The 15,006-nt window shown below is 39.8% G+C and overlaps 1 protein-coding gene and 1 long non-coding RNA gene across 2 annotated transcripts in view; both read right to left on the bottom strand.

Annotated features, from left to right (window-relative positions):
* LOC140162676 (uncharacterized) overlaps positions 1-15,006 on the bottom strand; it is a 252,946-nt gene that overhangs the window by 167,591 nt on the left and 70,349 nt on the right. The window lies entirely within an intron of this gene.
* The window catches only part of LOC140162675 (sideroflexin-1-like), a 33,015-nt gene that overhangs the window by 5,927 nt on the left and 12,082 nt on the right, over positions 1-15,006 (bottom strand). Inside the window, exons 4-8 of the mRNA XM_072185948.1 lie at positions 6,029-6,127; positions 4,189-4,264; positions 3,021-3,234; positions 1,737-1,836; positions 1,408-1,455 (exon numbers count right to left, since the gene is read on the bottom strand). Of these exons, the coding sequence (XP_072042049.1) occupies positions 1,408-1,455; positions 1,737-1,836; positions 3,021-3,234; positions 4,189-4,264; positions 6,029-6,127 (537 nt within the window). The remainder of the gene's footprint in view (positions 1-1,407; positions 1,456-1,736; positions 1,837-3,020; positions 3,235-4,188; positions 4,265-6,028; positions 6,128-15,006) is intronic.

Below are 15,006 nucleotides of genomic sequence, written 5' to 3' on the forward strand. Positions count from 1 at the left end.
ATTCCAAAGCTGATACCTCGGCAAGTTGCTACTGCCGGGAATTGAACGTGGGACCTCATGCACCAGAAGCAAGTACTCTATCTACTGCGTCATGCTCTCATTACAATGAGCCACTTGAAGAAAAAAAAATGATTATAGAGACACTGATTAGAGGTTAATAACTGCGCATCGGTTATTTGGAGGGCATTGTGAAAAATCTAAACATTTTGCCATTGGAATTGAGGAATATGCCGAGTGATGTAGCCCTGAGGGATATTCCGAGCAAAATTTCGAAGCAAAATGTTTAGACTTTTCAGAATGCCCGACATATTATTTACCGATGCATTAATCTCTAATCAGTGTCTCTATAATCATATTGGTGTTTTTTTCTTCAAATGACGCATTGAGAGCATGGTACATGAGGTCCCAGGTTCAGTTCGCGGCAGTGGCAACTTGCTGAGTAAAGTTATTAACCTCATTCATAACCATCACTTTCATCTCTTCACTTTACAAAATAACACAAAATTTTCCTCAAAAGTTTGCAAAAATAAACAATTTCTACATTTTCCCTTTCCATAAATCAAACAGGCCAATAACAAATGTGCATATCACAATCTGTGCAAATATGGTAGAGTGCAATCCAAATACGACAACCAGCACTCACACAGTTTGTTCGACGTACAACACATTACTTGCTTGTATTCTGTCTGCAACGCACTGTGTCGATAACGCAAGCTAAGCGCTACATGGGCACATTTGTGACGTGCAAGCTTAGAGACACCAATTGTTGTTCGATATTGGGCTTCAGCTGATTCAATATCAGAGGTACACTAGCTATATTGGTCTCCAGGTTACATGTGGCGCAATTTGAATCCCGACTCTGGACTCTTGAGTCCCGACTCTGGACTCTTGAGTCTGGACTCTGAGTCCCGACTCTGGACTCTTGAGTCCCGACTCTGGACTCTTGAGTCCCGACTCTGGACTCTTGAGTCCCGACTCTGGACTCTGAGTCCCGACTCTGGACTCTTGAGTCCCGACTCTGGACTCTTGAGTCCCGACTCTGGACTCTTGAGTCCCGACTCTGGACTCTTGAGTCCCGACTCTGGACTCTTGAGTCTGGACTCTGAGTCCCGACTCTGGACTCTTGAGTCCCGACTCTGGACTCTTGAGTCCCGACTCTGGACTCTGAGTCCCGACTCTGGACTCTTGAGTCCCGACTCTGGACTCTTGAGTCCCGACTCTGGACTCTTGAGTCTGGACTCTGAGTCCCGACTCTGGACTCTTGAGTCCCAACTCTGGACTCTTGTGTCCCGACTCTGGACTCTTGTGTCCCGACTCTGGACTCTTGAGTCCCGATTCTGGACTCCGAGTCCCGATTCTGGACTCTTTGATTCTAATCCCTTTGCATTATTCATACATTTGACCTACCTTTTCTGTGGGAAGAGAGCACAGCATAGTGGTGTGGCAAATATCAACCTGTGAAAATAAACATACGGGATCGTATCATTAGATGACTTGGCCTACATTTACATTCAGAACATCCTCTGTTATTTCATGCCAGACACAATAATACAGGAGTATCTATGGCAGACTACAAAAACGTTTCAAAACCCAACTTGAAAAACCTTTGTTGTTCTAGCACTTGTAAGCAAGATTTGTTTTGGTACATTTCCTTTGAAACCAAAGTAGCCTTTTCAAGTAGCCCTTTTGTTTTAATTTATTTGTTTATTCATTTGTTTACTTGTTTGTTTACTTACATAAAGCCAACAAGTCCAATTTGGATGGGTGCAGCTAGCCTTGGGTGCCTCTTCCAGTAACCCTGCTGTTCAAGTTTATTCATTACAATTGGAGGGATAACTATGGAAACAAAACACAAGTGTACAAATATTTTACATTTTTCCAATTACAAGAGAAATAATTGATGCTGATAATGACAGTAAAAAAGATACTGACATAATTTCAAAAAGTTTAAACTGTGTGAGTTTGAACTCCACCAAATTTGCTTGTCACTCAAGAAGGGGGAAAATAGTGGTTATTTCATTATGCCAGGCAAAAGTTTGATATAAGATTGTATGGTTTGAACTCAATACACAACTTATTGGTCGAGCTATGAGTTTTAAAATATTAAACATGACATAGTCGAGTCCAATATTTTAAAACTCATAGCAAAAAACCAATTAATTTTGTATTGGCTGAAAAAACCATCCAATTTTATCATTATGATGTTTTCAGAATCTTTTCTAGGTCAATGTGATTTTTTTTTGGTCCGAAATGTGATATTTGGTAAAAAACATGATTTTCGGTCAAAAATGTGATTTTCGGTCACAAACATGACTTTTGTTCTAAAAATTTTTTTGAAAATGTTGGGGGGAAAAGTGATCCTACTAGTCTAAATGTTGAGTCCAAGTGTTGATTATATTGGACTCTTCAACTCTGTACAAAGTATAGGAAGGAAGATTCTGATAACATTATAATGATTCAATATGTGACCTTGTTTACAATTTGCGTTCAATGTATTGTAGCAGGGTTCAAAATCTTTTTTTGATGACAGGCTTATTTTGAGCATATTCTGCAAAACCTAGCCCTTGTACAAATTCTATACAATCAAATATTTTTCACTTGGGCTGATTTTGCAAAATTTGACGGCTAATCGTAGACTAAAGCACTACATGTGCAGCCTTTATAACACTCACAGCTTTAAGCTGACAACTTTTGGTGCACTGCAAAATACCAATCAAAGTCCAAAGCCATTTGTCTTGACTATATTTGTGACATGATCAAGGGGAATGAGCCACATGTCGGCCATTTTCAATTTAAAGTATTTTACATCATTTTCTGGCATATTACAAATGCTACATTTTGATGCAAACCCCATCAAAATTCAGCATCTGGTTAATGGCTGAAAACAATATAAAACAAAAGAATTTTAACACTGTTTTTTTACCAATATCTCACAAACAATATAAGCGTCATCTGACTAATCCCTTTGATCATATCACATTTATGCAAACTGTGGTTTGTATAAGATTTTATCTACTCACTCATGCCAGGCATAGCCATGATAATTCTGGACACAGCAACCTGAGTAATGGCCGACTTTGCAGCAGCTTTGGAGTCTCCTAGTCTATTGTTATCCGCATCAAACACCGGTATTCCGCTGGTCAACTCCCTTTGCCTCATCATAGGAATGTTGATGCAATTGGCTGCAGCTACCGCAGCAAATGGGACAAACCGACCAACTAGAGGAGGGGCGTGCTGCAGAAAAATAATATAATACAAATTAAGATTCTTGAAAAAAAATCCCTTTAAAAGGGAAAGCTGGTGTTAGCTCAATCAGTAAGGTGTTGTGATGCAAGTTTTAGCCCAGGTGCAGTCCTAGTTTGTTCTCATGGGCTAACGTAAAATTCTCCCAGACAAAGAACTAACAAACTGTTAATTGTTTCCATTGCCCAAACTAGAACTAGGGGAGGTGGTCCAGACTGTGATGGTTTATTCTAGGTATAGGCTGCCCAGGGTCCTGTGCCTATAAAGCTGTGTCCATAAATGTGATGTGATCAAGCAAAATCATTTGAAAGTCGGAAATATTGATTTTGAGATATAGCCAAGCAAAGGAAGTATTTCCTTAGTTTCCTATTGTTTTGGAAACTCAAAACTGCTCACATCTTTAGAACTGGTTGTCCAGATTCAATGGGGTTTTCTCTAAAATGTAGCTTTGCGAATACTGTTTGCATACCCTATAAGAAACTGAAAATTGAATATGTCCGACTTCAGACTGATTTTGCAAGATCACACCACAAATGATGCCAAAAATTGTTTATATGTGCCCATCCACCACAAACTGGTCGTAAAGTCGGCATTTTCCATTTTGAGATACAATCAAAAACAGTAATTGGATTTCTATATTGAATCTACTAGGAATTTGACCTTTGATGAACCATAACTTCACTTCCAGATGTCCGATGAAGCTGGTTGAGGTGTCATTTTGAAGTTGAAAAGTAATTCTTTCAAAATCTGTAATAAACAGAAAATGATCTAGAGCCGACTTTACTACCACTTCGTGGTGGATGGTCACATATGATATAACTTTGTCCAGTGGCTCAAAATTAAAAGGGGACATATTTGACAGTAAAAGCTAACACTTTATGGAAAAGAAATACTATTAATCTATTTTTTATGGAAATGTTACAATTCTGCTTTAACTATTCTTACATGCGCAAGATGATTGAGACCCATAGCTGTGATCACTGCACCTGAGGTAGCCAGCACATAGGATTTAGCAATTAAGCTGAAATGCACAAAAAACAGAAATCATTTAGACAATAATAACTGCACTTTTTTGAGATCAGTGTGGGCTGTGGTAATTTTCAGAGAGAGCTTCAGCTGACACCTTCTGAGCATGAACCCCACTTAAAATTGGGTATCACAGTCAAAAGATTCATAAGAATAGAACAGTCCATTTACTTACTTCATTTTATCAGAAAAGGTAACCGTATTTCCTTGAATAGTCGCAACCTTCTATTAAATGCCCCACCACTTTTTTCAACCAAGATGTTTAAAAAATGCTGATATTTCCATGCTATCTTGTGTAGTAAGCTTACCAAGGTGCATACATGGTCGCTAATGGCATCGGTAATTGGCGAATATCTGGTCATAAACCCGGAAGTGAACCGGAAGTGAAAGTCATCATTCCTAAGTTCATAGTTCGTCATTTCAGCGTGAGTTTTAAGCTTACCTAATGATTTTAACGGGAATTATTGTTCTAAAAATTACCTCTAATAAATGCCCTCTTTGGAAAATGCAACGCCTCTGGGGGGACTATTCAAGGAAATATGGTAATTCGTAATAACAGTTTACAATTTGGTTCCGAAATAAAGATAGCTTCTTTGCCTTGTTTCACTTTTTTTACTTACCGTGTATGGCACATTAACAGTTAAACTATAAAATCTTACATAATTTTAAAATGCAAAATGTGTTCCATTTGATGCCATGATGCAATCAGCCTAAGATATACATCCTCTTTCTTTAGCCAAGCCAGTAAAAGACCTGTGGCTACCGGTCGGTGATTTAGGGGTTCATTCATATATTTTCATGACTAAACGATTGTTTATGCCCGAGGGCTTTAGCCCGAGGGCATAAACAACGTTTAGTCATACATACGCAGCATTCTGATTGCTGTTATTTCCCTCCAAAACTAAAAATACCATCATTTTAAACTAAAAACTACCAGTTCCTTATCATTTTTAAACAGTTTCTCCATCGCTAATTGTAAGAAAACGTTTTCTTGCTCAGTCCATCGTGCTTGAAGCAGCTGCGAACATCGCGTACATCACTCGCGCTTTGCGTAAATAGCTCGCGAGCATAGGCGTATAACGGTATAATATCATTCTCGCGAGCGTCCATCAGTTCTCGCGCGGCTTGTTTATGATCGAACGCCGGGCATAAACGTTGTTTATGCCCGCCTATCGACCAATCACGCATGCTGTTATATAGCGAGTATGTATGAACTTCTGATTGGCACCCCAGGGGTCTAAGGTTCCAAACCCTGGGTACCCCCCAAGTAACTTCTTTGTTCATCTTCTTTACTTTTTTGTTTCTTCTTTCCTTTCCGATAGCCAAAAACCACTTTTAGGGTTAAGGTAGAGTGGCAAGTTTTCCGTGATTTAAAACACAGAATTCCATGATTTTCCGTGAATGTTTTTAAATACTAAACTCCGTGATTTTCCGTGATGTAATTTCAATTCCGTGTTCACAAATCACAAATCAAAATTAAATATAAGCTTATGTCTACTCTATGGCCAGTTGTTTTAAGGTTGATATCTTTAAAGACAGACTTCATTTTCATTATCTTTACCTCATTATTTTTTCTTCATTTTTATTTTTCTCAAGGAAAAACACGTTTTTGTGAATTTCTGTGTTTTCCGTTTTTTTCTTAAATTCTGTGGATTTGTCCGTTTTTCGTTGATACAGAAAACTTGCCAATTTAAGTATTACGTTTTATGCAATAAAAAGTATTAAGTTTTACAAACAAACAAACAAATAAAAAATTTACCTTGTAGGGAGAGGGGCATCACCGCTTCTGTTTGTGAAATTAACGACAGCATTAAATGATTGGTTGATCCACTGCCATAATAACACTGCTGGGGCAGTTCTGAAAAAAAAATGAAAAAGATATAAATTAGATAATAATGTCATACTTTGGGCTCTACAAATTTTATATGTGGCAGATTCAAACTCAGCACTCCCAAAGTCCCAATTGACCAATCACATGTCTCTTTATAGATCTTGTGTCATGGTGCATCTCTTACTTGATATCCTGAATCTGATTGGCTAGAAGTTCCTAACTAGAATTACATGGTTTGTAATTAAGGTGGCCCCCACACAAAGGTGTGTAAGTAACAAAGGTTTACAAATGATATGCAATATGCAAATGAGCTCATAATTATTCAATATGCAAATAACATGGCACAAAACTACACAGCACATCAGGCCACCATATAGGCCTACTATATAGGCCTACTATCACAATACCAAGTTTGAAGTTGAAATAAAAAATATCACTTGTAATATTGCTTAGATGTGGCAGAAAATGGGCCGTTTTTGCAAACCAAGGGTAGCGCGAGCTCAAAAATGTTAAGGGTCCAGCTGATTTTTTCCGGACCCTTTAATAAGCCCTGCAAACCTAATTTTAAGAATCTTAAGGGGTGCGCATGCGCAACCTGGAATATGTGGCAGGGTTTTCTTTAAGCATTTTGCTGAAGGGGTATTTTCAAATTTTTTGGACCCTTTCAATTGTGAATTTTTCCTCTGAAGGGGTCCGAAACATTGCCCAAGGGGTATTTTTATAATATTATTTTTGAAGACATTTTTAACAATGTGTGTGTTTTTGGAGCAGTGGCAGATCGGGAGCAGTCAAAATGGGGGAGGGGGTACTATTAATGTGTAACATTTTAGTTATAAAAAGCCTAAAATTTGTGAAATGAGCAGTCCATGGAGCCTTTCGTGGATGGCAAGTTTTCCCTATTATGGTAGGCCTATAAATTGTGTTAAACATAGATTGGCAAATGTCGAACAGAAATGAAAGTGGCCATTTGTTTATCAAATATGCAGGGGGAATATTCCCCCCTCAAAACTTGTAAAGTTTCGCAAAATGAAGACCTAATTGAAACAATTTGGCACTATTACTGTGTAAAATTTAAGTTCGAACAGTTGAAAAAGCTGAAAATTTGTGAAATGACGGTCCATGAAGCTTTTCTTTGTCATGTTTTCCCTATTATTGTAGGCCTATAAATTGTATTAAACATAGGGCCTAAATTTGAAAATGTCGAAAGCAGAAGTGAAAATAGTCACTTCCATGCCATGGGGGTGTCTGGGGATGTTCCCCCGAGAGGGAAAATTTTGCAAAATTAAAGTCCAATTGAAGCCATCTGGTGCATCATTTAAACAGTAAAAAAGACCCAAACTGCAAAATTTCAAACTGACACTATACAAGTCTTGAGACTCGCAATCAACATGCATGGATCGATGCTGACAAAATGTGATGGGCCCTGCATATCGGGAGTAGGTCCTAAATGCCCAAATCCGAGAATAAATGCACAATATCCATGCATAAATGTTCGGTGTATAAACTTGGTCAAAGTGTTTCTAATATTCTAATGTATTATATTGTCTAGCCACCTTCTAATTTACATAAATGCATTTATAAGTAATAAGCTGATTTGCATAAATGCTTATTAATTATGCAAATATGCAAATTAGAGGGAGGCTAAACTCCCGGGAGTCACTCCCATTGTGGCCTGTACACCATCCGCGATAATCAACTTTTGAAAAGCACCCTAAACAAGGATTTAACCCTTGGCTAAAACGACACCCTAAACAGGGATTTCATTCCTAACATCAAATTTCATACCCTAAATTTCATTTCCACGTATTTAGCAATTGCAATTTTGCTACCCTTTCTTCCAATTTTTCATGTTTTTACACCCTAAACGCGATCACGCCACAGATCGTGCCTACCCAACTAAAAACCCTTTTACGCGCGTTTTCATTATCGCGGATGGTGTACAGGCCACAATGGGAGTGACCCCGGGCTAAACTATACAATATATTTAGGCCCCTATAGAACATAATTATTAGAAACACTTTGACCATGTCAAAGGCAAAAATATGCAAAATATAAGTACCCTGAACATTTTTTAAATGCATGGATTTTTAACAAAATATTGGCAAAAATAAGAATGAGCCTTTTCAATTAACTTTATTGTCAATAAAAACAACAAGCTATAAAGAAAATATAAATAACACAAAATTCCACACACAAGAAAACTACTAGTTTTTCTGGAAACATACTATATAATAATTCCCAGAGGCTATTTGACCTCACTATTGGAACTGCTGCCCTGCAATTGTCCAATGCCAAGGTCATTCCATGGGTCAAATGGGTTAGTTTACACCATGGAAGCACTAGAGATCTAGTACTTCCATGTTTACACACACACTTTCTCCTCAGCTTGGCTTCTCAAGGGGCAGTGTTACCAATACCTGGATTTACCACCTAATTTGGGCTACTTTTTACATGCAAGGGTTCCATAGGACCCCCAAGTCCAGTGTCTGAGGCTATTCTCCCGGGGGGGTCACTCCCATTGTGGCCTGTACACCATCCGCGATAATCAACTTTTGAAAATCACCCTAAACAAGGATTTAACCCTTGGCTAAAACAATACCCTAAACAGGGATTTTATTCCTTGCATCAAATTTCATACCCTAAATTTCATTTCCGCGTATTAGCGATATTGCAATTTTGCTACCCTTTTTCCCAATATTTCATGTTTTTGACACCCTAAACGTGTTACGCGCGTATCGTGCTTACCCACGAAAAACTACCCCTTTTACGCGTTTTCATTATCGCGGATGGTGTACATGCCACAATGGGAGTGAACCCCCCGGGGCTATTCTTTTTCTTAGGTTTGGTGTTTATTGAAGCATACATGCTGAGCAAATTAGGGGCTGTGCAATGATTATGAGCCCTGGGGAGGGTAAAATTGGGGAGGGGGGGGGAGAAATTTTTCACAAGCAGAGAGGGGGGGGGGGCAAGAGATTTTTGGCACACATTCATGGGGTGCCTTTTCAATAAAACGCTCTAAAAAGGCTTAGGAAAACAGTACAGAAACGCTTTAATATGCACATTTTCCTGCTCGCTGTGCTTGCAACATATATCTAGACCATTTAAGGTTTGCAAATTAGGATCCAAAAAATTTTTGGCGGGCCGAGAGGGGGAGGCAAGCAATTTTTGGCGGGCTGTTCGAAAATTTTTCCCCCTCCCCCACTCCCTGGGGGCTCATAATTATTGCACAGCCCCTTATAGCCGGATGTATAGCCAGAATTTACAAAGTTTTATAAAGCATTGGTGTGGTCTTTCCAGGGACTGTGCAATAATTTTCTGCCCCCGGGAGACAAAAAGAAGGGGCGCAATAATTTTGACAGGTCAAAAGGCAGGCAAGAGGTAGGATCCAGGTATTTGGAAGGGATCAAAATTTCAAAATAAACAAATACAAGGGCAAAATTGTGTGCATATATGCCTATATTTAGTAACCCAATTCAAGCTCAGAGCTCAGGTCAGAAGGCACCAGCACAATCTATGCATAAAATAAGGCCAAAAAAAAGTTGTTTGTTTGTCCTCCACCGCCCGCTCCTCATATTAAGGCCTGACCAATATTGTTGTTTTTTTCAATTTTTTTTAAAAATAAAAATAAGTAAAATTCAATTTTTTTTTCAGATTTGGAGTATCTCTGGACCTAGCTAGAGCTAAATACTAAGATCTTTCATGGTTGAACGTTAAAAAAAGCCCCAAAACATTGTGTGTCTTCAATATGCAAAGTTATAACTTGTGTTCATGTCATAGTCTATTATTTTTAGTGACTTCAAAATAAATTGGATTTGAAATCATATGAACACAAATTATAACTTTAACTGCATATTACAGAAACAAAATGTTGGTTTTTTTAAGTCACCATGAATGATTGTAGCATCTAGCTAGGTCCAGGAATACGCCAAATCCAAAAAAAAAAATCCAAAAAAAAAATCCACCCACCCACACGTTCTCTTTCAAAGCTGTGGAGGACAAACAAACAATTTTGTTTGGCCTTAAAGTACTAGCCCTTGGACCCCAAACACAGGAAGCAGTCCCATACACTCCCAAAGTTAATTTTGCCACCATAAATCAATTTAGGGTGCTTTTGAAAGTGAAATTGGGCTCTCTGCTCTATCTGGCAACTTGGAAATTTCTTGGCTTGGAGGGTAAAAGCCACTCTAGCAAGTGGAATGCAGGTTTACAATTCATCTAGGTCACTACCAATACAATCCAATCCAGCCTCAATCCTCATGACACAGTTCTATGACCTACTTTCATTACACCTTGACCTTACAAGTTGCAGTACCACTTTTGGTACTAATACTCACCAAGGTCATTCTACCAATACACATTCTTGTAGAGGTCATGGAACTTAGTACTTTATTGTCATCTCCTGGCCAATTCAATAGAAGCAAGGTCTCAAGTTCTCAACAAATATTTATAGGTACATGTATGAGTCAAAACCAGGGCAGTTTGTTGACACTGAGTGCAAGGTTTTATTCCAAAAGGCAAAATTGCCTACTGAAAATGAAATTGAACTTTTCCCAAAATTGGAACTGTGATTATTATTGACTAAATAAAACCAGAATTTTATAAACTTCACAAAACCTGGGTTTACATTTACACCCTCTCTCCCCTGATTTAAACACATTCAGTGTGGTCTTTGTAAAATTCCATTTAAGGAGGTCCACCTCCAACACACCCATGACACGCCCCTTCATCCAACACACCCATCACACGTCCCTTTATCCAACACACCCATGAGACGCCCCTTTATCCAACACACCCATCACACGCCCCTTTATCCAACACACCCATGAGACGCCCCTTTATCCAACACACCCATCACACGTCCCTTTATCCAACACACCCATCACACGGCCCTTTATCCAACACACCCATGAGACGCCCCTTTATCCAACACACCCATCACACGCCCCTTTATCCAACACACCCATGAGACGCCCCTTTATCCAACACACCCATCACACGTCCCTTTATCCAACACACCCATGAGACGCCCCTTCATCCAACACACCCATCACACGTCCCTTTATCCAACACACCCATGAGACGCCCCTTCATCCAACACACCCATCACACGTCCCTTTATCCAACACACCCATGAGACGCCCCTTTATCCAACACACCCATCACACGTCCCTTTATCCAACACACCCATGAGACGCCCCTTTATCCAACACACCCATCACACGTCCCTTTATCCAACACACCCATGAGACGCCCCTTTATCCAACACACCCATCACACGTCCCTTTATCCAACACACCCATGAGACGCCCCTTTATCCAACACACCCATCACACGTCCCTTTATCCAACACACCCATGAGACGCCCCTTTATCCAACACACCCATGAGACGCCCCTTCATCCAACACACCCATCACACGCCCCTTTATCCAACACACCCATGAGACGCCCTTCATCCAACACACCCATCACACGCCCCTTTATCCAACACACCCATCACACGCCCCTTTATCCAACACACCCATCACACGTCCCTTTATCCAACACACCCATGAGACGCCCCTTTATCCAACACACCCATCACACGTCTCTTTATCCAACACACCCATGAGACGCCCCTTTATCCAACACACCCATCACACGTCCCTTTATCCAACACACCCATGAGACGCCCCTTTATCCAACACACCCATCACACGCCCTTTATCCAACACACCCATGAGACGCCTTTATCCAACACACCATCACACGCCCTTTATCCAACACACCCATGAGACGCCTTTATCCAACACACCCATCACACGTCCCTTTATCCAACACACCCATGAGACGCCCCTTTATCCAACACACCCATCACACGCCCCCTTATCCAACACACCCATGAGAGGCCCCTTCATCCAACACACCCATCACACGGCTCTTTATCCAACACACCCATGAGACGCCCCTTCATCCAACACACCCATCACACGCCCCTTTATCCAACACACCCATGAGACCCTTTATCCAACACACCCATCACACGCCCCTTTATCCAACACACCCATGCCCCTTCATCCACCACACCATCACACGTCCCTTTATCCAACACACCCATGAGACGCCCCTTTATCCAACACACCCATCACACGTCCCTTTATCCAACACACCCATGAGACGCCCCTTCATTTTATTTGGGTAGGGTAAAGAGTGATATTTTTGCAGTAGGGCCTATTAGGCAAAATAAAAAAATAAACATGTTTCACGTCCCCCCCGCTTCCTTTTTTGAGGTTTCCTCAAATATATTTTTATTTTTTGAAATGCAGTTATAACTTTTCAAAAAATATGTCTAGGAAGTTGGAATGCTTTCTATAGCCTTGTTAAGATACAAGAAACATTTTAGTTAGGTTTTGTGATCATTGGAGGGGGTGTAACTCTCAGAACAACAAATAAAAAGGGCCTCCTCCTTTTTCCAGGCATTATTGTATACGCCAAAACAGCTCTAAGTATGGGTATTTACACCAATTTTGCGATAAAAATAGAAAATAAAAAGCCCCTCCTCCTCCTTTTTTTGAAAACCGGACGTGAAACATGTTTTATTTTTTACTTGGCCTTATTTAATTTTTAACTGTTTGGAGCAGTTTTGCATTTTCTTTTAAGTTATATTCTTATAGGCCTACATTAATTAAATTACGCAATTTTTTTAATAGGGCATTTCGCGATCCACAGCATCATCCCCCCATTTTTCTCCAAAAAAAGTTGAGATTTTTATACCACTGGATACCTCTGGCTACATGTACAAAAAATTTCTTGCAGATTAATTTGTTTAGCAAATATATCATGAAATTTGAATTACGTTCTGGTACACCAGAACGATTACAACACAGCGTAATACACATAATCATGTATAACTCGCAAGATACGCAAAATCAGAATCAACTGAAATTTTGGGAATAAGCATTTTTCGTGGATATCTACTTTAAAATGTCATAAAAAGAGGATGCTACGATCACGAAATACTCCTTTAAATTACACATTATAAAAAGTATTAAAAAAAATATTTTTGTGGGCTTTTAGTTTTACAGTTCTGAAATTAAGGGGGTACTACACCCCTGGCCAATTTTGTGCCTATTTTTGCATTTTTTCTCAAAAATTATAGCGCATTTGTGACAGGTAAGATATGTATATTATAGGGGCAAAGACTACAACTACTGCACCGAAAATTCAGCAACTCAAGGTAAGTAGTTACTGATTTATTGATCAAATATTGGTTTTCCCTCATTTTTGACTGTAACTCCACAACTGTTGTCTGTGCTGAAATAAAATTTCCTGGGCAGTAGTTGTAGTCCTTGCCCCTATAATATACATATCTTACTTGTCACCAATGCGCTATAATTTTTGAGAAAAATGCAAAAATAGGAAACAAAATTGGGCAGGGGTGTAGTACCCCCTTAACTGCACAAAACGCAAATAAATTACAATGTATGCTAAAATTTCTCCCTATTTTACAGCATGCACAAGTGATGCGATGTCATGCACGGTTTTGTAGGCTGGGCCAGCCAAACACCTGAGGCTACCTGTAGCGTACTTGGCAAGGGAGGGTCTCTGGTTCGAATCCTGACGGAACAAAAAACTTCTTTGTTTATCTTTTCCCTTTATTCCTTCCTTCTTTGCTGTCCATTTGCCAAAAAGCTCAATGGGCATTGTAGGGTAAAATTACATTACAAACAAACTATTGAAACACAACACAAAAAGAAAGTCCACACTTATGTGACCCATCCCATAGGCTTAGGAACTGGGGAGGCTTGGGGGGTTCAGCCCCCTCAATAGTTTTGGTGCTGGGCTGGAATACCTTTCAGCCCCCCCCCGTCCCAATAATCCTAGGTGAAGTTAAAAAAATTGTGATAAAGTAGAGGGAAAATGGGTGTTTGTGAACTATATTTTGCAAACTTTTCTGACCTCCCCCCTCCCAGGTGACCCACCAAAATTTTTTCAAATTTCAGCCCCCAATGTTGAAAATCCTTAGAAGCTAATGCATCCTACACCAAAACCTGCTACAATTTCATTGATAAAGCCGTGTGCAGAATCTTATTAGCTCCAATTTGGCACAGCATTTGCTACCAAACATTCTTAATTCACAAAGATTGGTACCAGTATATTCTGCATCTGTGCCTAGACACACAAGAAACTAGATGGACCGCGGTTCTCGGATGTCACAGTTTTTCGACGCACAGCGTCGACTGTGATGCCTCCACCAAAGAGAGCGATGTGGCACTCACAAGTTGATACAAAGCTTCAAGCCTAAAAGGGAGACTGAATATGACCTTAAATGACACCTGGATGACCCCAAAACAACCCTTCAATGACTCCTGGGTGACCCCGGATGACCATCAAAAATTTTGGCTGTAAATGGTAACAATACCCACCAAGTTTCATGCCCATAGGACAAATATTAGAATTTGACCTAAGATGACCCCAAAATGACCTTTAAAAAAAAAGCATCTAGAGTTTGCTGACCCCAATACACCTTTTCACCAAGTCCCATCACTGTACATTAGCACATTATGCAAATTAGCTAGTACTTCATTTGCATATTTTGCGCCGAAAATGACCTTCCAAAAATTTGGCTCTAAATGTTGACTGTAGCCACAAAATTTGAATTCAGATGACCTCTGGGTGACCCTGGATGACCCCAAAATGACCTTCCAAATATTTGGCTCTAAATGTTGACTGTACCCACCAAGTTTCATGCACGTATGACAGTTTTTACTAATTTGACCTTAGATGACCCCTGTGTGACCCCGGCCCAGATGACCCCAAAATGACCTCCCAAAAATTTGGCTCTAAATATTGACTGTACTCACCAAGTTTCATGCCCATATGATAGTTTTTACTAATTTGAACTCAGATGACCCCTGGATGACCTCGG

The sequence above is a fragment of the Amphiura filiformis genome, chromosome 10 (genome assembly GCF_039555335.1).
Source record: "Amphiura filiformis chromosome 10, Afil_fr2py, whole genome shotgun sequence".
Classification (NCBI taxonomy): domain Eukaryota; kingdom Metazoa; phylum Echinodermata; class Ophiuroidea; order Amphilepidida; family Amphiuridae; genus Amphiura; species Amphiura filiformis.